Source organism: Xyrauchen texanus, chromosome 10, assembly GCF_025860055.1.
Source record: "Xyrauchen texanus isolate HMW12.3.18 chromosome 10, RBS_HiC_50CHRs, whole genome shotgun sequence".
Classification (NCBI taxonomy): domain Eukaryota; kingdom Metazoa; phylum Chordata; class Actinopteri; order Cypriniformes; family Catostomidae; genus Xyrauchen; species Xyrauchen texanus.
Window position 1 is genome coordinate 14,228,040 of NC_068285.1, and position 24,965 is coordinate 14,253,004.

The window sequence follows — 24,965 nt, forward strand, 5'->3', positions numbered from 1 at the left end:
ATAAGAAGAGTTTTATTCATTTTTCGAGCTGAGTATTACCAGAAATATTTATGTTCACTATTTAAGATTTTCTAATTTTCATGACTTTTCCAGGCCTGGAATTCATTTTTTTTCAGGGAACTGAACCCTGGTCATCACACTAAAATATGAAATCTTACTGTGTTTGTTTGGAAAAGCACACATAGTAAAATCTGACACAAACAGGTTAAACAGTAAATCAGTGAACCTGATATTTATTCACAATCAAATATTACAACTTTGCCCAATTATGGTTATTTTTATGTACAGGTGTACCAGATCTCTAAAATATTTATTGTGTACTTAAAGAAAAGTATTTACAAAAATTGTTTGCTTATTATGCACTAGTACAACATTTTGGCACAGACTTTTAGACTTTCATCATGATCATTTTTGTTTTTTTTTGTTGACTGTGTTATCATCATTAAAGAGCCTCTCTCTCAGTTTATAGTAACTTCCCTTCCTATCCATTAGTTCATCATGAGTGCCCTGCTCCACAACCTGCCCGCTGTCAATCAACACTATCTGATCCGCCTTCTCAATGGTCTTCAGCCTATGAGCAATCACAAGCAGAGTCTGGGTGGGGCAACTGGCCAGGGCTTGCTGAACCTGTGGAAAAAATGATATATTTTGTAAGAAATCTTTTGATAGTTACACTTAAAATCTGAAGGCACATGTACATATGTACATTTTTGTGCCTGTATTTATACGAATAGTTATATTTTACCATTTGTTCACTTTCAGTGTCCAGGGAGCTGGTCACTTCATCCAGTATGAGGACCTGAGGTTGTCTTATCAGAGCTCTGGCGATGGCAATACGCTGTTTCTCACCCCTGACAGCAGATTACCACGCTCTCCCACATCTGACACATGAAACAGGATTTGGTGAATGTGTGTGTACTTGTTGGACTCGTGGGATTTTTTTCTTTGACTTTACATGCTTAAATCTAGATGCTTCCCTTCTACATTATATGGAGTAAATACATTTTTTTAAAGAAAACAGTAAAAATGGAAAATATCAGTAATGTTTAAATGACTTAAATTCTGTTTTTTTTACAAATCCATGCTGAAAAGTCCTGCTTAATTTTCAGAGAAGCTAAAAGCAGTTTATATACCTACCTGTATCATAGCCATTTTCCAGTTTGCTGATGAAGGCATGGGCGTTGGCTTTACTGGCAGCTTCCTTTACTCTCTCCATTGAACAGCCCACCAGACCATAGGTGATATTGTCCCGTACAGTACCAGAGAAAAGTACAGGCTCCTGACCCACCATTGCTATCTGAAACAGATATTATTCAGATGTTATTTTGTTCAGTCCTGGCTGGAATTTGTGGTGATGGGGTGTGGCCAAGTGACGTCTGTGGAGAGCAAGGCCAGTAGAGGTAGAGCGGTAAGGATTGACACCTGTGGGAAATTATCTCTAACAGCTATTTGTGTTTGCAGTGAGAGCTGGAGAGAGATTAAATGTTAGTCCAGGGGAGAGAGAGAGCGACGCACAAAGCTGTTTGTCTATGTGTTAATTGATGAAAAACATTATTTTTGTGTGTATATTGAAAAATGTGGAGAATAAACGACCCAAGAGTACTGTTAACCTGGCCCCCACTTCCTACAAGTGCAAGAGATTTATCACGGAAGTATTTTGTTCTATTTGTCAATAATATGTTATAAATGTAGTCACCTTGCTGTGTATGTAGTTGTGCTGATAGTTCTGTAGTGGTTGTCCGTCAAGCAGGATCTGTCCCTGCTGAGGCTGGTAGAATCTCTCCAGCAAACTCACACAGGTGCTCTTCCCCCCACCTGACATTCCCACCAGAGCAGTCATCTGACCTGGCTTCAACTCAAGAGAGAAGTTCTAAAAACAGAAGAAAAGGAAAGGTAAATTCAGTAAATTATTTAACTTCATAAATACCTTATTTATTAAAATTTGAGATATATGTCTGAGAGGCTTGTCAATGTTTACAAAGGTCAAGAGAGATAAAGTTAGTCGTGTCCCTCAGTCTAAGCTCTGTACCTTTAACACATTGTGGTTGGGTCTTCTGGGATAGGAGAAGGTGAGGTCCAGAAAGTTGATATGTCCCTTGAGATCATCGGGCTGCAGGTTGCCATCAGTACTGACTTCAGGCTTTCGGTCTAGGTACTCAAACACCTTACCAGCCGCACCCACTGAGTTCAGCATGTCTCCAAAGATATAGATCAAAGTCTGAATTGAGATAGAGATTTTGAAGCTATTAAAATATCACAGTGCAGCTTCTAATAAGTTAAGCAATTTTTTTTATTTAAATGTAGTTGTGAGGGCTGCGGCTTTATGTGATACATTTTTCCCAACCCTTTACAGTATATTACCAGTGAAATAATTTTTTTTAAAAGTAGATTTATGTATTTACGTATTTAAAAATTTGGTAGGTGGATAGTATGAGCATTGCCACAATTTTGGTTATGTTTTTACCATCTAAATTAATACCAAAAACATAAAACAAGTCCTGCATATTGTAGGGCCCTATGAGTGGAGTTTGCAGAATCCAGTTACAAAAATAGAATTAACTTTAAAACATGGAATGTTATGGAATATCACATAACTGGGATAAAAATATATTTTTACTTTCAAAACCATACAGAAACTGAAAGGGCTTCACTTAGGCTCTGTTCCAAAACTTTGTGAGCTGCCTCGCTGTCTTCTGCCTACAAAGGTTACATGGCAGCATCCTAACTGAAATGAAGATTTGGAACACTCTTCATAGGCAGCAAATCCATGCAATTCTGGCTATCGCAAATCATCTTTCCTACTTCTTGGATCACGTGCGACCACTCTCAAGCTAATACAATTATTTCAAATAAAACAATATGACAAAAATATATTAATACTATAGTTATTTAATTTGTATGTAATATTCAATGTAAATTTTTGACTGCATCTCCGCGGTAAAGTGCTCAACAAGCCACATGATAAGATGCACAGATTGACGGTCTCAGACGTGGCCGCAACTGAGATTCATCCTCCACCACCCGGATTGAGGCAAATCACTATGCCACCACGAGGACTTAGAGCCCATTGGGAACTGGGCATTCCAAATTGGAGAGAAAACTGAATTAAACAGTCAAATCTGGAATTTTGAAACATAAAATGGAAAACATGGAAACTGTGAAAATAAAATAGAATTTGAAAGAAAAAAGCATAACAAACACCATAACAATCTAAACCTAATGTTAATTTTCTCTACTCAAACAAGCCGAAACTCTTGTTGACTAATTGTTTTTATTTTATGCTTTATGTCATAGACACAAACATGTCATGATGTCAAAAATGTCATAGTCATAAACATAACACTTTTGTGTACTTTTGGTTAGAAAACATCTGCAGAAAGAGGAAAATAGGATTGGACATTTGTGGTCTCTCTCTGGCTCTTGCCGATATCAAAGCACAATAAGCCTACATATCATTTACTAACAAACAATATACAGTATAAGCTTTTTGAATCAAGTGGATAGACAGAAAATAAAAAATAAACAAAGTAATACCCTAATGTTCCTCCCAAGGTTTGACTGATAGAGAATGAAGGAGACAAGATTTCCTGTGCTCATCTGTCCATATTGGATAAAGAGCCTCCCATAGTACAACATGGCCACCTTCATCCCCAATTCTGTCATCTGCGAAACCAAACAAACACCAGCAATGAGAAAAGATCAATATCCATGCATATCCAGATCCACATCCATACACAACATGTAGAGATGTTTTTCTTAAAATGTACTTTGAAGAAAAAACATAAATATTTTGCACAATAACCCCATACTAACCCGTCTAACTAGCAGGTAAACTGCCCTGACTGTGTCCCGTCGGGACTTTAGATTATGAGTGTTCATCAAGCGGACATAATAGCGTCTGGCTTCCCCCGGTTCGGTCCTGAAGCTCTTTACAGTCCTGATGCCTGAAACGGCCTCCCCAGCAGTTTCATTAGCATGTGCCATGGAGTCCTGAACTTCTTTTGACAGCCTCTAAAAAGGTCATAAAAACATACACACTACTAAACAATGACAATATTGATTGACACCAATACCAATTATTATTTCAAAATCATTGTAGAGCGGAGGAGGGCAGGGCCGGAACAACGCATGCCCGGTCCCAAATCAGCATGATGGAGGCACATGAGCGAAAAAGGCGGCAGAGGCTTTTTATTTTATAAATTAAATGTATTTAATAAAAAGACACACAAACACATACAGGGCAGCTGCCTGTAATTCTCTCTCACTCGAACTGTCGCCCTCGGCCGCCTTTATCCCTCACGCACCCCCATCAGGCTGATTGGGGACTGAGCGTGAGTTGTTCCAGCCCGGCCCTGCCCTCCTCCGCTCTACACTCATATTTCTATTTCTTGCTTTCGTCAGAGAGTCTAGGGTTCCCCGTCTGTCGCTCACTTCAACGTTGTGTCAGAGAAGCGACATTAGGGGTCTCTCTTGAGGGCCGAATACACCTCTGATCTATGAAAAAAGGCCAATAAGAAATTGGCAGACAGAATTTGCATGTTCCGCCCCCAGACATACGGGTATAAAGGCGGGGAAATGCATCGTTTCATTAAGACATTTTCTTCGGCGCCAATGGTCGTGTATGCAGCAAGCTGCAAGTCACACACTGTTCCTCCCATCTCTGAGTGCGATTGCTGTTGGATCTACAGCGCATATCAGCGGATTTCTCCTTCTCTGCATGGCAGTGCAGTTTGCCCCTGGGCGCTTCGACAGCGCAGTTAAAAGAGATATTTTCTCTAAAAGAGTTATTTTCTCTAAAAGAGCAAATACACAGCTGGCGTTGAACGTCCTTTTCAGGACGCGTCTTTTTAAAAACGTCTTTCCGCCTCTGTGTAATTTCTGGATGCGGTTGATTTCTCTCAACTTCTGACGGTCATAAAAGCTGCCTCGCGTGTCTGGGCTGCGATCACACGCAGGCAGCATTTTATGAATGGTTCATGGTCTCAGTGCGAGAACATAGCCGTGGCGGCATTGCGGTCACTTTTCGAGAGAAAGCCACTTCAGCCACCCCCAGCACCTCGCCTCCTTCCTACGGGATTGGGGCAGGCGCCACGGGCGATGAAGGATATTTGGGGATAATGACGGGCTCAGTTTCGCCGGGTAAATCCCCGCAAATCACCCGCCTCCCCGGCACGCTTGCTTGTTTCCGTCCGAGCTCGGGATAAGTGCGGCTCGTTTCGCGGCCGTCCGGCATTCTCCCTCGGAATTGGATGACGACATCGCCTCTGCATCGGAGAGCGGCACAGCCGCGTCTGATACCGATGACTCGCCTGGGCCGCCAACTTTGGGTCTGCTCGCCCAGTCTGAGGCTGACGCGCAGAGGTCCGCTATGCTTTCCCGGGCCGCCATGAGCGCGAGGCTGGACCGGAGACCTTCGTCCCCCCCTCACAGCTACTCAATTGGTTCCTCGGGCATGTGCGCCGCTCACAGCCCACAGCTCACAGCTCACTCTGCTGCCACACCTCAACAGTCCCGGCCCACTGGATGCAGACCTCTCGTCTCCAGCCCCACGACTGGGTGTACGGAGCAAGGTAAGTGTAAGTGCTTCGAGTCTTCTCTCAGCACCAGAGCCTCGGGACGCACCTTTGCCTCCTGACGCCGCATTACCTGCTCCACCCTGCTGCGAAGCCCCGCCGGGTACGTCAAAAATAATCGTCCCCTTAGTGCCCCTAGCACGAAGCTTGGATGCGTGGCTTTCACTTCCCAATCATCACGCTGGCTGGCCAGGACCATCCGACTCAGTTACGCAATTCAGTTTGCCAGGCCTCCGCCTACAGCCCTTACTTCATCATACCCAAGAAAGGCGGCGGCTTACGACTGATCTTGGACTTGCGAGTTTTCAACCGGGCCTTGCACAAACTCCAATTCAAAATGCTCAAGCAAGACACATCCTAACTTACGTCTGGCATCTAGATTTGTTCGCAGTGGCAGACTTGAAGGACGCGTACTTCCACGTCTCTATTTGGCCTCGACCCTTTCTACGGCTCGTGTTCGACGGCCAGGCGTATCATTACAAGGTCCCCCCCTTCAGCATGTCCCTGTCCATGTCTTTACAAAGGTCATGGAGGCAGCCCTTGCCCCGCTTCGGGAAGCAGGCATTCGCATACTCAACTACCTCGATGATTAGCTCTTCCTGGCCCGCTCCCAAGAGTTACTATGTGCCCACAGGGACCAGGTGCTCAGGCACCTCAGCCGTTTAGGGCTTCAGGTCAACTGGGAAAAGAGCAAGCTCGCCCCGGTTCAAAGCATCTCTTCTCTCTGCATGGAGTTAGACTCAGTCTCAATGTCAGCGCGCCTCGCCAATGAGCGCACGCAGTGCTGAAATGCCAAACCGCCTTCAGGCTGGGCTCGGCGGTCCTTTTAAAACTTTTCCAGAAGCTCCTGGGGCATATGGCATCCTCACGCACCATGTGATCATCACCCCCGCCTGCCGCCTGCCGCCAAATGTTCAAACCCTGGACAGACCTCTGCTGAGGAGCCCCCTTGCAGCAGGTGTCCCGATGCGTTCTGGTCACAACCGACGCCTCCAAATTGGGTTGGGGCACCGGTGCGCTGGCTCATCAACTGCCTAGAGTTGCTGACTGTATTCTTTGCCCTGCTGAGGTTTCTCCCGCTAATTCAGGGCAAACACGTCTTAATCAGATCAGACAGCACCACTGCTGTAGCATACATAAATCGCCATGGCGGCGTACGCTCCCGCTACATGTCACAACTCGCCCGTCGTCTCCTCCTTTGGAGCCAGTCACATCCCGGGCAACCTCAATGCGGTGGCGGATGCGCTATCACGACAACGCTTGCCCAGTAGAGAGTGGAGGCTTCACCCCCAGTCGATCCAGCTGATTTGGGAACGGTTCGGGTAAGTTCCCAAATGCGTAAGTATTTGCGTAAGTACGCATTTCCCCCAGTGAGCCTTCTTGCACAGGTGCTGTGCAAGGTCAGGGAGGACGAGGAACAAGTCACTCTAGTGGCCCCCTATTGGCCCACTCGGACATGGTTCTCGGATCTCGTACTCCTCGCGACAGCCCCTCCCTGGCGAATTCCCCGGAGGAAAGACCTTCTTTCTCAGGGACGGGGCACGCTCTGGCATCCGCACCCAGACCTCTGGAACCTCCACGTCTGGCCCCTAGATGGGATGTGGAAGATCTAGTTGGTCTACCACCTGCCGTCGTAGACACGATCAACCAAGCCGGAGCCCCTTCTACCTGGCAACTTTACGCCCTTAAGTGGCGCTTGTTCGCGAATTGGTGCTCTTCCCGGGCTGAAGACACACAGAGGTGCACAGTTAGGTCAGTGCTCTCATCCCTGCAGGAGAGGTTGGAGGGGAGGCTGTCCCCCTCCACCTTGAAGGTGTATGTAGCCGCTATCGCGGCCCACCACAACGCAGTAGATGGCAAGCCTTTGGGTAAGCACGGCTTTGTTATCAGTTTCCGTAGGTTTCTTCAACACAACGTCTCGTTCCCTCCATCAGGGAACGGAGGTTACATCCGTAACCTAGACGTTCTCTGACCTCAAGCCCAGTCCTGTGCTTGAGCCTCTCAGTTATGGACAGCATGCCAAATCCGTTTACCTTGATGTACTCCAGGTCTATATGAACCAGTGAACTCGTGAACCCTAGATTAGGAACTATTGGTATACAACCAGGGTTGGGAAGTAATGGAAAATATATGTAACGGGATTACGTATTTCAAATACAAAATATAAGTAACTGTATTCCACTTCAGTTACAGTTTAAATAATTGGTAATTAGAATACAGTTACATTCAAAAAGTATTTTGATTATTGAAGAGATTACTTTGCATTTTAATGTCAGTTATTTAATTTAATATTTAGTCCTTTCAGATGGAAAACATTTATACATATAAATGATGTGATCCAAAGTGCATTTGAACAGCGGTGAAACACTTTATGATGTGTTCATACGAGCAGACAGAGAAGTAAGTTTTGAGCACAAGAAATAGAAATATTGTGTAAATTGTCAGTTTATGCTAAGCTAAAATGCTATTTCCAGCCATTTTACATGCACATGTTACCAGACACAATCGTCTTTTTTATTAAGAAAATTCACGTTAGATAATAATTTCTTTTTTCTAGTAAGACCTTTGATATTAGGGCAAAAATCATATTCTTGATAAAAATGTTTGATTTGTTTTCCTGAAAAAATATCTAAAAATCTTTAAAACAAGATCAATTTGATTTATCTTGTTTTAGAAACAACACTGCATAAGATATTTAGGTTTTTCAGAGAATGTATTTTTAACATGTGTATTTTGTCTTACTGTACTGGCAGAGTTTTTATAATCAAAACAAGTGATTTGTTTTTTACCAGTCCTGAAGTAATCCAAACTATTTAGAATATGTTACTGACCTTGAATAATCTAACGGAATACATTACAAATTACATTTTACAGCATGAATTCTGTAATCTGCAGTGGAATACATTTCAAAAGTAACCCTCCCAACCCTGTATACATCATGGTAGCATTTTATTGCTTCATACCTGATAATGTGTGTCATATATGTTCTGCAGTAAGCCCGTCAGTGGTGTTTCCATCAACATCAGAAGTGTAAGCTTCCAAGACAGGCTCACCATCAGATAAAGCATGCCCAGGGTCTTTATCGTGGTCCGCAGAAGAACATTAACATTCAGTGCCACAGCCCGGGCCATCAGAGTGGTGTCTGTGGACAGTCTAGATGTGATATCACCTGAAAGACAGAACATTAAAGACAATGGCATCTCATAGACAAAGACTGGCACACAAACATGAGGTCTGATGTTTGAATACACAGGACTACCTGTCTTGATGGTCTCAAAGAAGCAAATGTCCTGTCTGACAATGGACCCAAACAGTTGCAACTTGACTCTGCTAGTGAATCTATTGATGGCGCACATGAAGAGGCCTCCACGACAACCTGCGCTGAAAGAACTAGGCAAAAATAGCATACATTAGGATATTGAATGGACATTTTTGTAATATAGCACATGTGTTTTGCTGCACCAACCTTCCCAATGAGAATAATCCCATGAGAATGATAGCAAATCTAAAGTTATCCCACTGGTACTTGGAACCTAAAATGTCAATCACTTCTCCCGTGTACAGTGGGATGAACATCTCACCTGAAACACATAAGAAGGCAACATCTGACTTTACAATGCAGGTTTACAAACACTGTTGATTTTATAAGTAAATATAATGGACTACTCACAGAGCACAGCAAAGGCCAGAAAGACAAAAGCTCCACACAATAATATGTAGTCAGGTTTGTAGAAACGGATGACCCTCATGAAGAGAAGTCTAGCCTTCTGTTTGCTCTCTTTGCCGTTACCCTTTCCATTCGTGTCAGGCAAAGTGATTTCCCATAACAGACTAGCCAAAGCAGCAGCCACGGTACCGACAAGCCACATATTGAATTTATCTAGCCGATAGTTGCCAAATATTGTCGAGCGTCCGGTTTCGTACACCGAACCGATTACACAGTGGACTGCAATCCATCGCCTTATCAACGGATGTGCGGCATCTTTACAGTAAAGGGATCCAGTGTACAGCAGTGTGCATCGCAGTCCAGATTCAGCCCATTGGCGTAATAGATTAAGGTCAAAATGACTTGGACGAGACTTAAACAAAGTTCCCCCGAGGTCCAGAATGTAAACGATGATTATGTCCACACATAATATACACGCGAACGCCAAAACTTTCCGCATGTTGGATGTATAAATCAGTTACCGCCGTAATGCGAAATAACCCACACGCATATCCTATAGGCTGCTAATAAAAAAAGAAATCATATGATATTTTTGGTTGTTATTTTTATTATTACGCGTTCTCCCGTCTTTCGCCTTTTTTTAGACGAAATCCTCTTAAATCTCTCCTATTTTAGCGCAGGGTTAGTTAAGGACACTGACATTGTTTTTCTTTCGCTTTCGATTTCGCGGGATTAGGGGGTTTTCCTTCCAAAAATATAACAAATATAACTGCCGCGTTTTACAACATTGCCCTGTGCAACGTTCTAATCGGAACGTTCAATCAATCAATTCCAAATATTTTCAAATTTAGATGGTCACTCAGCCTGGTAGCTTGACTGGTTTTAAAGGGGTTTTTGACACTTAAGCTTGTCAGTGTGACCATCTTGGGCTGGTTTTAGATTTTCATTTTTTTTTTCTCTAGCAGGTCTATAGTTCCTATTTATTAATGGAATAATTATAATACTTATATAAAACGGAGGTTTCAGTGAGACTCACAATGGGAGTGAATGGGGCACATTTTTGGGCTGTCGCTGAGAAACACGGAGTTTGAGCTCCCTCCAAAGATTCTCTATTGGGTTTAGGTCTGGAGACTGGCTAGGCCACGCCAGAACCTTGATATGCTTCTTACAGAGCCACTCCTTGGTTATCCTGGCTGTGTGCTTGGTCATTGTCATGTTGGAAGACCCAGCCTCGACCCATCTTCAATGCTCTAACTGAGGGAAGGAGGTTGTTCCCCAAAATCTCGCAATACATGGCCCGGTCATCCTCTCCTTAATGCAGTGCAGTCGCCCTGTCCCATGTGCAGAAAAACACCCCCAAAGCATGATGCTACCACCCCCATGCTTCACAGTAGGGATGGTGTTCTTGGGATGGTATTCTTCTTCCTCCAAACACGGTTAGTGGAATTATGACCAAAAAGTTCTATTTTGGTCTCATCTGACCACATGACTTTCTCCCATGACTCCTCTGGATCATCCAAATGGTCATTGGCAAACTTAAGACGGGCCTTGACATGTGCTGGTTTAAGCAGGGGAACCTTCCGTGCCATGCATGATTTCAAACCATGGCGTCTTAGTGTATTACCAACAGTAACCTTGGAAGCGGTGGTCCCAGCTCTTTTCAGGTCATTGACCAGCTCCTCCCGTGTAGTTCGGGCTAATTTCTCACCTTTCTTAGGATCATTGAGACCCCACGAGGTGAGATCTTGCATGGAGCCCCAGTCCGAGGGAGATTGACAGTCATGTTTAGCTTCTTCCATTTTCTAATGATTGCTCCAACAGTGGACCTTTTTTACCAAGCTGCTTGGCAATTTCCCGTAGCCCTTTCCAGCCTTGTGGAGGTGTACAATTTTGTCTCTAGTGTCTTTGGACAGCTCTTTGGTCTTGGCCATGTTAGTAGTTGGATTCTTACTGATTGTATGGGGTGGACAGGTGTCTTTATGCAGCTAACGACCTCAAACAGGTGCATCTAATTTAGGATAATAAATGGAGTGGAGGTGGACATTTTAAAGGCAGACTAACAGGTCTTTGAGGGTCAGAATTCTAGCTGATAGACAGGTGTTCAAATACTTATTTGCAACTGTATCATACAAATAAATAGTTAAAAAATCATATATTGTGATTTCTGGATTTTTTTTAGATTATGTCTCTCACAGTGGACATGCACCTCACGATGACAATTTCAGACCCCTCCATGATTTCTAAGTGGGAGAACTTGCAAAATAGCAGGGTGTTCAAATACTTATTTTCCTCACTGTATATATATACATACACACACACACACACATTGGTGGCCAAAAGTTTGGAATAATGTACAGATTTTGCTGTTTCGGAGGGAAATTGGTACTTGAATTCACCAAAGTGGGATCACAAAGCACAATCACTATTTGAGAAAAAAAAAAAGTCATTTTTGATCAAATCTAGATAGGCCCCCATTTCCAGCAGCATCACTCCAACACCTCATCCTTGAGTAATCATGCTTAATTGCTAATTTGGTACTAGAAATTCACTTGCAATTATATCAAACACAGTTGAAAGCTATTTGATTCGTTAAATGAAGCTTAACATTGTCTTTGTGCTTGTTTTTGAGTTGCCACAGTATGCAATAGACTGGCATGTCTTAAGGTCAATATTAGGTCAAAAATGGCTAAAAAAGAAACAGCTCTCTAGAAACTCATCAGTCAATCATTGTTTTGAGGAATAAAGGCTATACAATGCTTGAAATAAGATTTCATACAAAGGTGAACACTACGGTCTTCAAAGACAAAGGACTCTAACAAGGACAGAAAGAGATGTGGAAGACCAGATGTACAACTAAAGAAGAGGATAAGTACATCAGAGTCTCTAGTTTGAGAAATAGACGCCTCACATGTCCTCCGCTGACAGCTTCATTGAATTCTACCCGCTCAACACCAGTTTCATGAACAACAGTAAAGAGAAGACTCAGGGCTGCAGGACTTATGGGAAGAATTGCAAAGGAAAAGCCACTTTTGAAACAGAAAAACAAAAAGAAAAGGTTAGAGTGGCAAAGAAACAGACATTGGACAACAGATAATTGGAAAAGAGTGTTATGGATCTGAACCCCATTGATCTTTTTTGGGATCAGCTAGACTGTAAGGTGTGTGAGAAGTGCCCGACAAGACAGACACATCTATGGCAAGTGCTACAGGAAGTGTGGGGTGATATGTCACCTGAGTATCTGGAAAACTGACCGCTAAAATTACAAGAATCTGTTAAGCTGTCATTGCTGCACGTGGAGGATTTTTTTTTTTTAATGATAAATCTTTGTAGTAAGAAGTTCTGAATTAAAAAAAAAAATTGTAATAGTAATTACAATGTATTAATGTCCTGACTATATATTGTGATCAGTTGAATGCCACTTTGGTGAAAAAAACTGCCAATTTCTTTCCATATGAGCAAAATCTGTACATTATTCCAAACTTTTGGCCACCAGTTTATGTACCGTATGTGTATATTCTGTATATATATTACAACCTTTTTTTATATTTTTAATCTAGGTAAATACCTCATAGCAAAAATGTATGCTTTGTTGTAATCTTTGTTTAATAGTATTTTGTGTGGCAATTAAACAACTCTAATAATTATATTATTTATTATAAAACTTTGTGAAATTGAATATAGCACTTCACATAGGGGTATTTGTGTGCACAACTGATACAATCAAATTTTCACAATTTTAATTGGTAAGTTAACATGCAACATATTTTATTTAACAACAATGTCCTTTGTTTTATTCGTCAAAAAATTTGGGCAGTTCATTTCATAAGACACATTTCTCTTCTGTTCCATCTTGGTCAATGGTGACAACATATGCAACACCTCCACTTGAGCCATCTCGACCCATTGCTAGAGTCAGTGCTAGAAAAGAGAGAGACAGGTTTAACATCTTACAGTTAGAGATTAAGAGAGTGGGCAAATAATCCTTTAGAGTTATCTGAAATCCTGTCAATCTGGTCGAAATTCAGTGTTGATCTTCATCCATTTTACAGTCATTTATTAAACAGTTTTAATCAATAATAAAATATGAGAAGCAACACTTCTATGGGTTGTCCAATTACATAATCTAATGGGTCCATCTCTTACCAAAGAAGAGATCCAAAATGAACAAGAAGACATTTTGCATTTTATAATGGTGAAGTCAAAGCTTTGACCTGAGCTGAAATGTTGAAATAGTATCAATCAGAATTATGACTATAAAAGTCTGAAAAAGTTTGATATTAAGCAACATTTGCCAAGTCACAGCTGTTAAATAAGGTGCCACCTTGTTTACTAAATGAGGATGCAAGATTATTAAAATAAAACTCATAAGGTGTCTCTTATGACAATGTATGCACTGTTATATTACATTGAAGACAACTCTTACCATTCAAGACAAACTCTTGGCTTTCTCTCTTTGTCATGTGTTTAAGGTACTCTGCATCCACAAAGCCATTAATGTAAAAACTCCCAGAGCCACCAATAGCAAAAGGCTGCCTCGAGAGCAAACCATTAAGTGTTGCATACACCTGTTTGGATATGGGAGAAATGGCCATGTATACAATATAATTATTATAATATTTTACATGTGTAGGACTTTTTTGACTATTGACTAAATTATTTTATACTATACAGTTTATTAACTAAATACTGTATCTGCACTCAAACAAAATACTATCACAATATATTTATTACCTGTCCTCCTCCTTTCCTGTCCCACCCTGCAACAATAAGATGTGCTGATAGTTCCTCTTTGTATTTGTATGAAATATTCTTCACCAGAGTAGCAGCAGAGCATACCAGAGGGTCATTTTCCACCTCAATACTGTACAGGTACATTATTTTGCTTTATTATACAACATATTTTTGCAATAATGGAAAATTATCTCCATATACAATATATATATATTGCCTTTTGACAATCAAATTGTCACATGGCCTAATAGACTCACAGGACTACTAGTGATACCTGTGCACATCCAGTTGGTAGTTGACAATCTCAGCAATGGTTTGAGCATCAGCTGCTGATCCAGACAAAGCACAGTAGATCTTATCATGGAGGGGAGAGAGTTTGTTCATCACCCGATTCACCACTGTCTCCCTGAGAACAATATTCCAGAGAAGCAGCATTTCAGCGTGTGTTTTGTAGAACAGTACAAAGTTGTCCTACTATTCGGGTGTTTTACATTTTCAGTGCATTTAACTGCTAATTGATCGAATCTGTTGCATCTGTATGTAAACTACAGCATTATTTTCTCTTACCCTGCAGACACACGCGAATCAGAGCCAAGAACAACTCCACCATCAAAAGTAACAGCGATGATGGTCGTCTAAAATGGCAAAAATATCCAAACTATTCATTGAAAAAAAAGGAGGTCTGGTTATATTCATAAAGGATTATTCCAGGTTCAATAGAAGTTAAGCTCAACCGACAGCATCCATCCATCCATCCATCCATCCATCCATCTTCAACCGCTTATCCGAAGTCGGGTCGCGGGGGCAGCTGCTCCAGCAGGGGGCCCCAAACTTCCCTATCCCGAGCCACATTAACCAGCTCTGACTGGGGGACCCGAGCGTTCCCAGGCCAGTGTGGAGATGTAATCTCTCCACCTAATCCTGGGTCTTCCCGAGGCCTCCTCCCAGCTGGACGTGCCTGAAACACCTCCCTAGGGAGGCGGCCAGGGGCATCCTTACCAGATGCCCAAACCACCTCAACTGACTCCTTTCGACGCTAAAGGAGCAGCGGCTCTACTCCGAGCTCCTCACGGATGACTGAGCTCCTCACCCTATCTCTAAGGGAGAAGCCCGCCACCCTTCTGAGGAAGCCCATTTCTGCCGCTTGTACTTTCAGCGACCTAGTTCTTTCGGTCATGACCCAACCTTCATGACCATAGGTGAGGGTAGGAACAAAAATTGACCGGTAGATCGAGAGCTTTGCCTTTTGGCTCAGCTCTCTTTTCGTGACAACGGTGCGATAGAGCGAGTGCAATACCGCCCCCGCTGCCCCGATTCTCCGGCCAATCTCCCGCTCCATTGTCCCCTCACTCGTGAACAAGACCCCGAGGTACTTGAACTCCTTCACTCTGCAAAAAGCAGCGATGAGATCCCCAGCCCACCGAACCGCACAGGACTACGCCTCGATATCCTGTCCATGAATATCACAAACAGGATTGGTGACAAAGCGCAGCCTTGGCGGAGACCAACCCCCACATGGAATGAACTTCGACTCGTGCGAGGACACGGACACAGCTCTCGCTTTGGACGTACAGGGATTGGATCAGCCCTAAGAAGGGACCCCCCACCCCGTACTCCGCAGCACCTCCCACAGTCTCTCCGGGGACCCGGTCATACGCCTTCTCCAGATCCACAAAACACATGTAGACCGGATGGGCATACTCCCAGGCCCCTCCAGGATCCTTGCAGAGTAAAGATCTGGTCCGTCGTTCCACGGCCAGGATGAAAACCGCATTGTTCCTCTTCAATCCGAGGTTCGACAATCGGCCGAACCCTCCTCTCCAGCACCTTGGAGTAAACTTTACCAGGGAGGCTGAGAAGTGTGTAACCGACAGCATATATAGTTATAATGTTGATTAACACAAAAATACATTTATCTTGTCCCTCCTTTTCTTTAAGAAAGAGCAAAAATTTAGGTTACAGTGAGGCACTTAAAATGTAAGTGAATGTGGACAATTTTTGGAGCGTTTAAAGGCAGAAATGTGAAGTTTATAATTTTTAAACCACTTACATCAATTCTTCAGGTTTTTTTTTACTATAAATGTTCACTTTCACATCCACATTCTTCTTCTTTTATTTTGGGAGATTCTCATTCTTCATGCATTTAACTGGGCAAGGAGGAGAATTTATGGTAAAAAATTAAAAAAGGACTTAAACATTGATCTGTTTCTCAACCACACATATATATCATCATATCGCTTCTGAAGTCATGGATATAACCACTGGAGTTGCATAGTTTACTTTTATGCTGCTTTTATGTGCCTTTTTGGAGCTTTAAAGTTCTGGGCACCCTTCACTTACATTAAATGAACCAACAGAGCTGAGATATTTTCCTAAAATTCTTCGTTTGTGTTCAGCACAAGAAAGTCATGCACATCTGAGTTGGCATGAGGGTGAGTAAATGATGAGAGAATTTTAATTTTTGTTACACTATTCCTTTAAGGGTTGGCCTCATACACTTTAATTGTAAGTGGCTCACTGTAACCTCGGTTTTCTTCTTCTTTATTAAGAAAATTATGGGCAAGTCGAAATGTATTTTTGTGGTGATTAACATTATGCAATAAATGCAGTGAACTGAGCTTAACTTGTATTGAACCTTCCTTCAGCAGCTAACACAATGTGCATCCTTGTTAAAGCTCTCTTGCAAGAGAAAGCTCCAATCAGAATCGCAGACACAGTCAAACAACATTACAGTTTAAACTTTGAAACTCGTTTGACAAACTAACCCTACGTTTAGATGCAGTGTGAAATAAATCAAGATCACGTTTAAATCTTTTGAGGTCATGAGATGATAACTCACCCCGGTTTTGACTTCCTCAGATAGCCATCCTGGTTCTGCAAACGCTTCCTCCAAGTTGAATAGATAGAATCGGATACCTGTGCAAACCTGTCTGTGCTTGATACCAAAAGAGACTCGATACTCGATAGCGCACCTCAAATGAAGCGCTTGCTAGTGTGTGCAATTTAATTAAATCGCTTACAAGAACAATTTGATTGTCCTCGTGCTGTCTGGTCTGCAGTATTTGAGGCCCCTATATTATTCCTCCATTTTCTGGGTATTGCAGAAAGTGAAACAAATGTAACATCCCATTGTACTCACTCTAAGCCTATATTAAAATGTTGCCATTTCAACTACCTTATCAAAACGTATGATACTTGGAAAAGGAGTTTATATATATTTAGACTACACATTTAAAAAATTCAGCTATCAAAATTTACTTTTAACCTAAAGTATCCTTCTTGACGTCACTTTATTGCACCGCTAATAACAGAGTCACTTCTAATCTATTATTGGTTTATGAAACTCACAAATAGTTCCAAGTTAAATGTGGCCATTTGACAGTAATGCCAATGCATGTGAAAAAATTGTTGTTTACTGTCGAGGTGAGGGCGTGGTCGAGCGCCTGTCTGGGGAGAGAGAGAGGTAAGGACATCCACCTGAGATAAAGTGTGACTAATTACCATCTCTAAGTTCACAGAGAGAGAGGGAGGAGACAGACAGACTAGAGTGTTCGTGTCTGACCCTTGAGAGAGTCTTATGTTTTGAGTGAAGCTGTACAGCGGTTGCTGGTTATTTGTGAATAAAACAGACTCATGTGAACTGTGAAAACCCGTTCCCGCTTCCTCTTTTACCTTTGTTACATTCACATATTCTTTAAATCCAAGATATAGATTTAAGCATGACCTTAAAGGTACACAAATATGTAGACAGGCAATGACCCTTAGTGTCAGTCAGACAATGAGGAAAGGACATCAAATCAGTTCATTGAAGACGTTGACTCTCTTATCTGAAACCACAATTTTTTCATAGTCTTTGGAAGTATGGAAAATCATTGCTGTAAATAATCTCAAACTGACAAAATATGCAAAATAAGTATGTAAGAGGGAAATTCACACTGTACAACATGACACTTTTGTATTTATTAGTGATAAAACAAATGTGTTGAAAGTAAGATTGTAATGTCTCAAAATAATTAAAACTGCACATATTTAAGCACAAATTAGTGATATTTGGAAAAGCTGTCCAGTTGGGTTATCCTATTCATCATGGAACTTGGGCAGTTTATTTCCAGGAACAACAATATGCTCGACTCCTGCTTCAGTTATCACAACCAGGTGAACCACGCCACCACTAACATTGTCCCGACCCATAGCCAGAGCCAAAGCTGTGGAGACAGAGACATAAAAAGCCCTTAATACATTTTTCATAAATTTCATGGACCCCCAAGCCCCCCAATTCTAATGTACCATTTTTGGCAAACTGTGTAGCCTCTTCTAAGCTCATGTCAGGTTTGAATTTGGCATCCGCATAACCGTAGATATACGTGCTGCCAGATCCACCAATGGCGAAAGGCAAATTTAGCAGCATTCCTCCCAAAGCCACTGTGTATATCTGTGCAAAGACAAAAGTTTGCAAAAGAGAGTGCCACTTAAATGCATGCTAGAGATTTGTATAACATTAGACTCAGTAGAGAATAAAACCATGCTGAGTTTCTTAAAAAAAAATCAAAAATTACAATTCTTTCATCATTTACTCACCTATAGGCCGTCTCAAACTCATCCTACTTTCTTCTACAGAACACAAAGATATTTCGATAAATGTTTGAGGGTTTGTTTGTCCATACAATACAAGTCTATAATGGGGATGTTTTTTAAATGTACTTTGTCGTTAACATGTACATGATAACAGCAAGTTGATGGTAAACACTAGTAAATGAAAATGCGATGTCTCGGTGTACAAAGATACCAGGATCGAGCACCTGGAAACCATGTGCATGAGCATCACCACTTTGAAGCCTGCATTGTGTTCCAATTGGGCCGTATTGCTCCAGAAGACATGGATTAAATACTTCAAGTAGTATGGATTACTTTTATGCTGCATTTATGTCCTTTTTGGACATAAATGAAATTGTTGTACCCCATTGACTACATTGTATGGAAACAAACACTTCATACGTTCTTCAAAATATCTTTGTTAGTGTTACGCAGAAGAAAGAATGTCACACAAGTCTGAGACGGCATGAATAATGATTATTTTTGGGTGATCCCTCTAAACATTTCTGTAACAACAATATTACAGAAAATTAAAGGATAATGATATTATATATTACATATTTAATTGGTTGGACTCCTACAGAACCATTGAGAGTATGTGAGAGTCACATGCGACTTTGATGCAGAACTGTACACATGCTTAAACCATTGCACTTTATTTGATCTGTGTGACCAGCAGCGCATTACCTGGGGTCCTTTTTTCCTATCCCAACCCGCTGTGATGAAGCCCGCCTGCAAGTCCTCCTTATTGCTATAGCAAAGTTCCCTCATAATTGATGCTGCAGCTTTCACCAACGGAGGAGACTCCATCTGAATACTACAGAAACGGAGAGACCAACAGATTGAGCCGATATTTTCCAGCCACAGACAAAGATTCAGCTACTGTAACTTAGATTTTCTTTTGCCCATTGTATCGGACACTAGAGAAATGCAACAGATGCTACAGAAATATAAAAGACCTGTGGAATGACAGCTGAAATTTGGCCATTTTGGTAACAGCTTGTGCATCTGCCAGTGATCCAGATATGCAGCAGAATATTCTATCATGCACCTGGATCAGCTTGTTGATCGTTTTTGATGAAACATAGGACCTGTAAGTAAAGGTTTAAGTGTTAGAAAATGTGCAAAAGTGTGTAGGAGAATAAACAATTGCATTGTAAAATACTCACTCTCCCATTGAAGCTCTGGAGTCAGACCCAATGATAACTCCTCCATTGAACTTAACAGCAAGAATGGTGGTCTAACCAATAAAGAATTGTAAAGAACATGTTTTTGCTAAGTAATGGGATCATTGTATCTAAACATATTGATCTAGTAGTGATATTGACTAGTTTAGCCTTTATGATGGTACCAACAAAAATACATTTTCTTCAGAATATAAGCATGCATTCACACTTATTAATATTTGTGCAAATAATGCGTGAGCTAAATAGGGATTTATGTGTCATAATAGATAGCCATGGTCTTAAGACTTCTAGTAACAGAAACAAGTATTCAGAAATCATACATTTAAATAACAAAATAAATCCACGTCATACTCGTCTGATGAAAGTGAAAGTAACTTTGCACATCGTGTTACTTAGAAAAACTGCAAATTCACTATCACACTTAGACATTCAGTAATGTATTGGAGCGAATTAATATAGTACATTTACAAAATTGACTCGAGACATAAAAAAGAAACATCACCTGCCTTCTCGCGGACGCGTTCGCGTCAGTTACCCAAACAAACGACACTCGACCGAAAGGTTGCCGTGAACATGTTCAGAGCATAATAAGCATAATAAATACTTACACCCGTGCTGACACCTTTTATTTGCGAGTGTGACTGATGCCTTTCCATCGTTAAATCTAAACATATAAATTTCGGATGAACGTCTCTCTACTATGGATTTGCGCGTTCACATGAAACTGGTCACGCGCATTTCAGTGAGAACAGTTCCTCGGCGGATGGCATTGGGTTTTGGACATGTCTCTTTCTTCCGTCTTCGAGCCTCCTCTGTCAGGATTTAACTTCGAATATTCCACAAGGTAAGTGAGAAAAGTATAAACGCAGTTATGTAATGATAATACTGTGCGTAAAATGTAGAAATGTATTCTTGCAAGCCATAAATATTGGCCCCAAGCTCAAAAGAACAAAAGTGAAAGTAAATACAGTTCAGACTTCATTCAGGTATTTAACAATAAAAAGTACAATACTGTTGTTGTATCAAATTCAAAGAACAACTTTTGTAAACCTTGGTGAAACTGTACTCTGTCATAACCTGCTAAATTCTTTATAAACTCTGTTCATAATCGCATGATCTCCTCTCAGGAATATTGTACTGGAGAATGGGTCAGAGGAGGGGAAAATCAAGGCACCAAAACCCATGAAAACAGGTACCACCATTGCTGGGGTGGTTTATAAGGTAACCAGAAAATACATGCAAAGCATAATAACTTGTCTTATATTGGATATTGCCTGTAACTCAAACAACTATTCAATGTGTGTGTGTGTGTGTGTGTGTGTGTGTGTGTGTGTGAGAGCGTGTATTTATCACTTTGTGGGTACCAAATGTCCCCATAAGGATAGTAAAACCCGAAATTTTTGACCTTGTGGGGACATTTTGTCGGTCCCCATGAGGAAAACAGCTTATAAATCACACTAAATTATGTTTTTTGAAAATGTAAAAATGCAGAAAGTTTTCTGTGAGGGTTAGGTTTAGGGGTAGGGTTAGGTTTAGGGGATAGAATATAAAGTATGTACAGTATAAAAACCATTATATCTATGGAAAGTCCCCATAAAACATGGAAACACAACATGTGTGTGTGTGTGTGTGTGTAGGATGGTGTAGTTTTGGGAGCAGACACAAGAGCCACCTCCGAAGAAGTTGTTGCAGACAAAAAGTGTGCCAAGATTCACTACATTGCTCCTAATATATAGTAAGTAACAGTATGGATTAAAGGGATTAAAAAATGAAATAATTTCATCATTTACTCATCCCAGATGTGCATGACTTTCTGTCTTCTACTGAACACAAACAAAGATTTTTAGAAGGATATTTCAGCTCTATAGGTCCATACATTGCAAGTGAAAGGTGACCAACATTTAAAAGCTCCAAAAAGCACATAAAAACATCATCCATGTCAGTCCAGTGTTTTAATCTTCTGTAGCAATCGAATCGCTTTTGGGTGAGAACAGACAAAAAATATAACTCCTTTTTCACCATTAATCTTGACAGCAGTAGTCTGCTTCAAGATTTCAAGCTCGATTACACTTCCCAACGCTATCTAGCAATCTGCGAATGCGGCAAACACTAGGAAGTGTAATCAAGCTTGAAATCATGATCGTGCCTAGAGACTGCAATGCCAAGATGTACAGAGATAAAGGAGGTTTGGTCTGTTTTCATCTAAAATTTTTGGGATTGCTTCAGAAGACATGTATTAAACCACTGGACTCACATGGATGCTGTTTTTATGTACTTTGTGGAACTTCAAACTACTGATGTCAAGATTAATAGTGAAAAATTTAGTTATGTTTGTTGTCTGTTTTCACCCAAAAGCGATTAGATTGCTACAGAAGACATTGATTAAACCAATGGAGTTGTATGGGGTCCTTTTAAGCTGTCTTTATGTGCTTTGTGGAGCTTTTACATTTTGGTCACCATTTACTTGCATTGTGAGGTTCTACAGAGCTGAAATATTCTTCTAAAATGCTTTGCGTTCTGCAGAAGACAGAAAGTCACACACATCTGGGATGGCATGAGGGTGTAAATGACGAGAGGATTTTTATTTTTGGGTGAACAAACCCTTTAAAGATCCTTTGTTTCAGTATAATAAAATGTGTTTTATTTTTTCTGTGAATTTTTTACTTTGAAGCAAATGTCATTTCAGAACTTAAGAAAATAAGCCAATAAATATGTTGTACTTTGTTTAAGTTGTTGTGGAGCCGGAACCGCAGCAGACACAGAGAAGACGACAGATTTGTTGTCATCAAACCTCACCATATTCTCCATGAACAGTGGCAGGAACCCAAGACTCATCATGGCAGTAAGCATTCTACAAGACATGCTCTTCAGGTGTGTTTGTGTGGGATGAGATGCATAAAGTCTGATATTTAGTTTGAATACGTAGAACGCAACCGTGACATCAGTTCTCAGGACCTCTACTTCCTACAAACTTTCTACTTTTCTATCTGTGCTGTATATATATCTTTATTTGTCATATTGTTTGAATGTGTATGTTTGTACCATGGAAGTTAGACAGAAATGTGTTTTGTCTATATGTTATGTGACTCTCTAAAAAATCAACATGTTCTTGTAATGATAATATTAAAATGTATTTGCTTGTGCTCTCATTTCTAAGGTATCGAGGTATGATCGGAGCTCATCTAATTTTAGGGGGTGTCGACTGCACTGGCAATCACCTGTACAAAGTTGGCTCTTATGGGAGCATGGACAAGGTGCCATATCTAGCCATGGGTATGTATGTGCCACCCAAATGATGATCTTGATAAAGCATATTGATGAGGATTGAGATAAGTATATGCATTTCACAACAGTTCACAATGTATTGTTGCTTATGTCAACAGTTCTTAAGTGAACACATGATACAACCATGTTTCTGTATTTTTACTTAGGATCTGGCAATCTAGCTGCTATGGGAATACTTGAGGACAGATTCAAAGTAAATATGGATGTAAGGTGCTCTTTTGTTGAATCTGGTTAATTTTAATATTTCTATTGTGAATATGACTGTACTATAGCATCTCTTCAGCATAAAAGTACATAGATATCTACAAAATTACTCAGTCACATGCAGCAGCATCCTTATCTGGACCTGAAACTTTCTATTACTATTATCCTTCATTATGCCTGTAGCTGGAGGAGGCCAAAGCACTGGTAAGTGATGCCATCCATGCAGGCATCATGAGTGACCTGGGTTCAGGCAACAACATCGACCTGTGTGTGATTACAAAAGAAGGAGTGGACTATATCAGGCCTCACAAAGTGTCTCCATATAATTATAAGAGGTAATACAACCATGCATGGTTAAAGCTACATAAAGCTATTTATTCACCCTTATGTTGTTCCAAACCCGTATAATTGTTTTTCTTCCATGGAACAGAAAAGGAGATTTTAGGCAGAATGTTAGCCTTATGTGTTTGGTAGTATCTTTATTTCCCCTCTCCATACAATGAAAGTTAAGGCAGCTGAGGATAACATTCTGTTTAACATCTTTGTCCAATGGAAAAAAGTAATTTGATTTGGAACATCATGAGGGTAAATGATGACAAAATCTTCATTTTTGATTGAACTATCACTTTAAATTTGCAGAATGCCTAATATAAGCAATATGTTGATATCTATGTCTTTATCTTGCAGACAAGCAAAGTATAAATATGAGACAGGCACAACCCCAATTTTATCTAAAACTGTGACTCAACTGGAGCTGGAGTTGGTGCATGAGACGGTTCAGATGATGGAAACAGCAGGATCCAGTTGAGCCATGAAATACATTGTGATGTCATAATGTTGTCTCAAAGAGTGATCTTTTCAACTAAATAATGTTTTGACAACAAATATGTCTGATTTTTCTGTAAGTTACTTTTTATGTCTCATGAAGGTCATAATCTATAATTTCATGACTGGTAGTTTTAGGTGCAGAGAGCATAAAGTTCAACATCAATAAAATACAATCAATAAAATCTTACCATTTCCAATACATGCAATGTACAGATTTTTTTTTACATTAACACAAAGAGGTCTTTAACTTAGATACAAGAACAGAACCCGGTAAAAATACACAAAATACAATTTAATGTTGAAACATTTTAGGCTATAAGCAAGTGGTATTATATTATTATTACATTTTAAAGACTTTCATATCAGTTGGATTTATTAATGATTTAAGCTTTTTTATTTATAGTGTAAGTACAAGTGCAGAAGACCAACATATATACTGTAGGATACATATGTACCGTATGTCTCATTTGTCTTTAAATTAATTCTTAAATGGGCCGAATCTCTTTACAAAACCACTAAAGCAGTCAAACAACTTTAACCCTTTAATCCCGGTGACATTTTGACCAGATTGTATCGGTTAAAATTTTGACCAGAATGGGTGTCGCAAATAGTCACATGACCAGAGTTCCATTGTGCCCCTCTGAAAGATGATGTCATAATACATATACAACTGCCATGTTTGCCACATATAATGTTTAAAGGGTCTATCATTGATTTATTAATAAGATAAATCATGCTCACAGGACAAATAGGCACGAGGTCATAATTGTGACAGGTGAGACAATTCAGAGCCTCATTTTTGAACAAGCAACTGATTGACTCCCAAATTATTTTCGAAGTATTGTTACAATAAATGAAAGAAGGTAAAATGGAAAATAATGCAATTATCCTTTTGTT

At 40.6% G+C, this 24,965-nt stretch overlaps 4 protein-coding genes across 4 annotated transcripts; 1 reads left to right on the top strand and 3 right to left on the bottom strand.

Annotated features, from left to right (window-relative positions):
• Positions 1 to 243: 243 nt before the first annotated feature.
• On the bottom strand, positions 244 to 9,988 carry tap2a (transporter associated with antigen processing, subunit type a). Its single transcript, XM_052135672.1, is given in 12 exon segments — positions 244 to 627; positions 746 to 855; positions 858 to 881; positions 1,138 to 1,297; positions 1,697 to 1,870; positions 2,030 to 2,218; positions 3,535 to 3,663; positions 3,814 to 4,011; positions 8,537 to 8,742; positions 8,833 to 8,963; positions 9,040 to 9,154; positions 9,244 to 9,988. Coding segments are annotated over 12 exon segments (2,154 nt in total). The 5' UTR covers positions 9,740 to 9,988; the 3' UTR covers positions 244 to 405.
• Positions 9,989 to 13,005: 3,017 nt separating this feature from the next.
• On the bottom strand, positions 13,006 to 17,052 carry psmb9a (proteasome 20S subunit beta 9a). The gene is made up of 6 exons (XM_052135675.1): positions 16,811 to 17,052; positions 14,539 to 14,606; positions 14,246 to 14,377; positions 13,972 to 14,101; positions 13,664 to 13,805; positions 13,006 to 13,158 (listed from the first exon to the last, which is right to left on the bottom strand). Exons 3-6 carry the CDS (start codon positions 14,353 to 14,355, stop codon positions 13,061 to 13,063), a joined length of 480 nt encoding a protein of 159 aa, XP_051991635.1. The 5' UTR covers positions 14,356 to 14,377; positions 14,539 to 14,606; positions 16,811 to 17,052; the 3' UTR covers positions 13,006 to 13,060.
• An 846-nt stretch (positions 17,053 to 17,898) lies between these two features.
• Positions 17,899 to 20,500, bottom strand: psmb12 (proteasome 20S subunit beta 12). Its single transcript, XM_052135674.1, has 6 exons — positions 20,360 to 20,500; positions 19,734 to 19,804; positions 19,524 to 19,655; positions 19,252 to 19,381; positions 18,259 to 18,403; positions 17,899 to 18,176 (listed from the first exon to the last, which is right to left on the bottom strand). The coding sequence occupies exons 1-6, from the start codon at positions 20,405 to 20,407 to the stop codon at positions 18,049 to 18,051; spliced, it is 654 nt and encodes a 217-aa protein (XP_051991634.1). The 5' UTR covers positions 20,408 to 20,500; the 3' UTR covers positions 17,899 to 18,048.
• psmb13a (proteasome 20S subunit beta 13a) lies at positions 20,483 to 24,261 on the top strand. The gene is made up of 8 exons (XM_052135673.1): positions 20,483 to 20,595; positions 20,879 to 20,972; positions 21,389 to 21,486; positions 22,482 to 22,622; positions 22,909 to 23,024; positions 23,183 to 23,241; positions 23,424 to 23,575; positions 23,928 to 24,261. Exons 1-8 carry the CDS (start codon positions 20,534 to 20,536, stop codon positions 24,046 to 24,048), a joined length of 843 nt encoding a protein of 280 aa, XP_051991633.1. The 5' UTR covers positions 20,483 to 20,533; the 3' UTR covers positions 24,049 to 24,261.
• Positions 24,262 to 24,965: the final 704 nt, after the last annotated feature.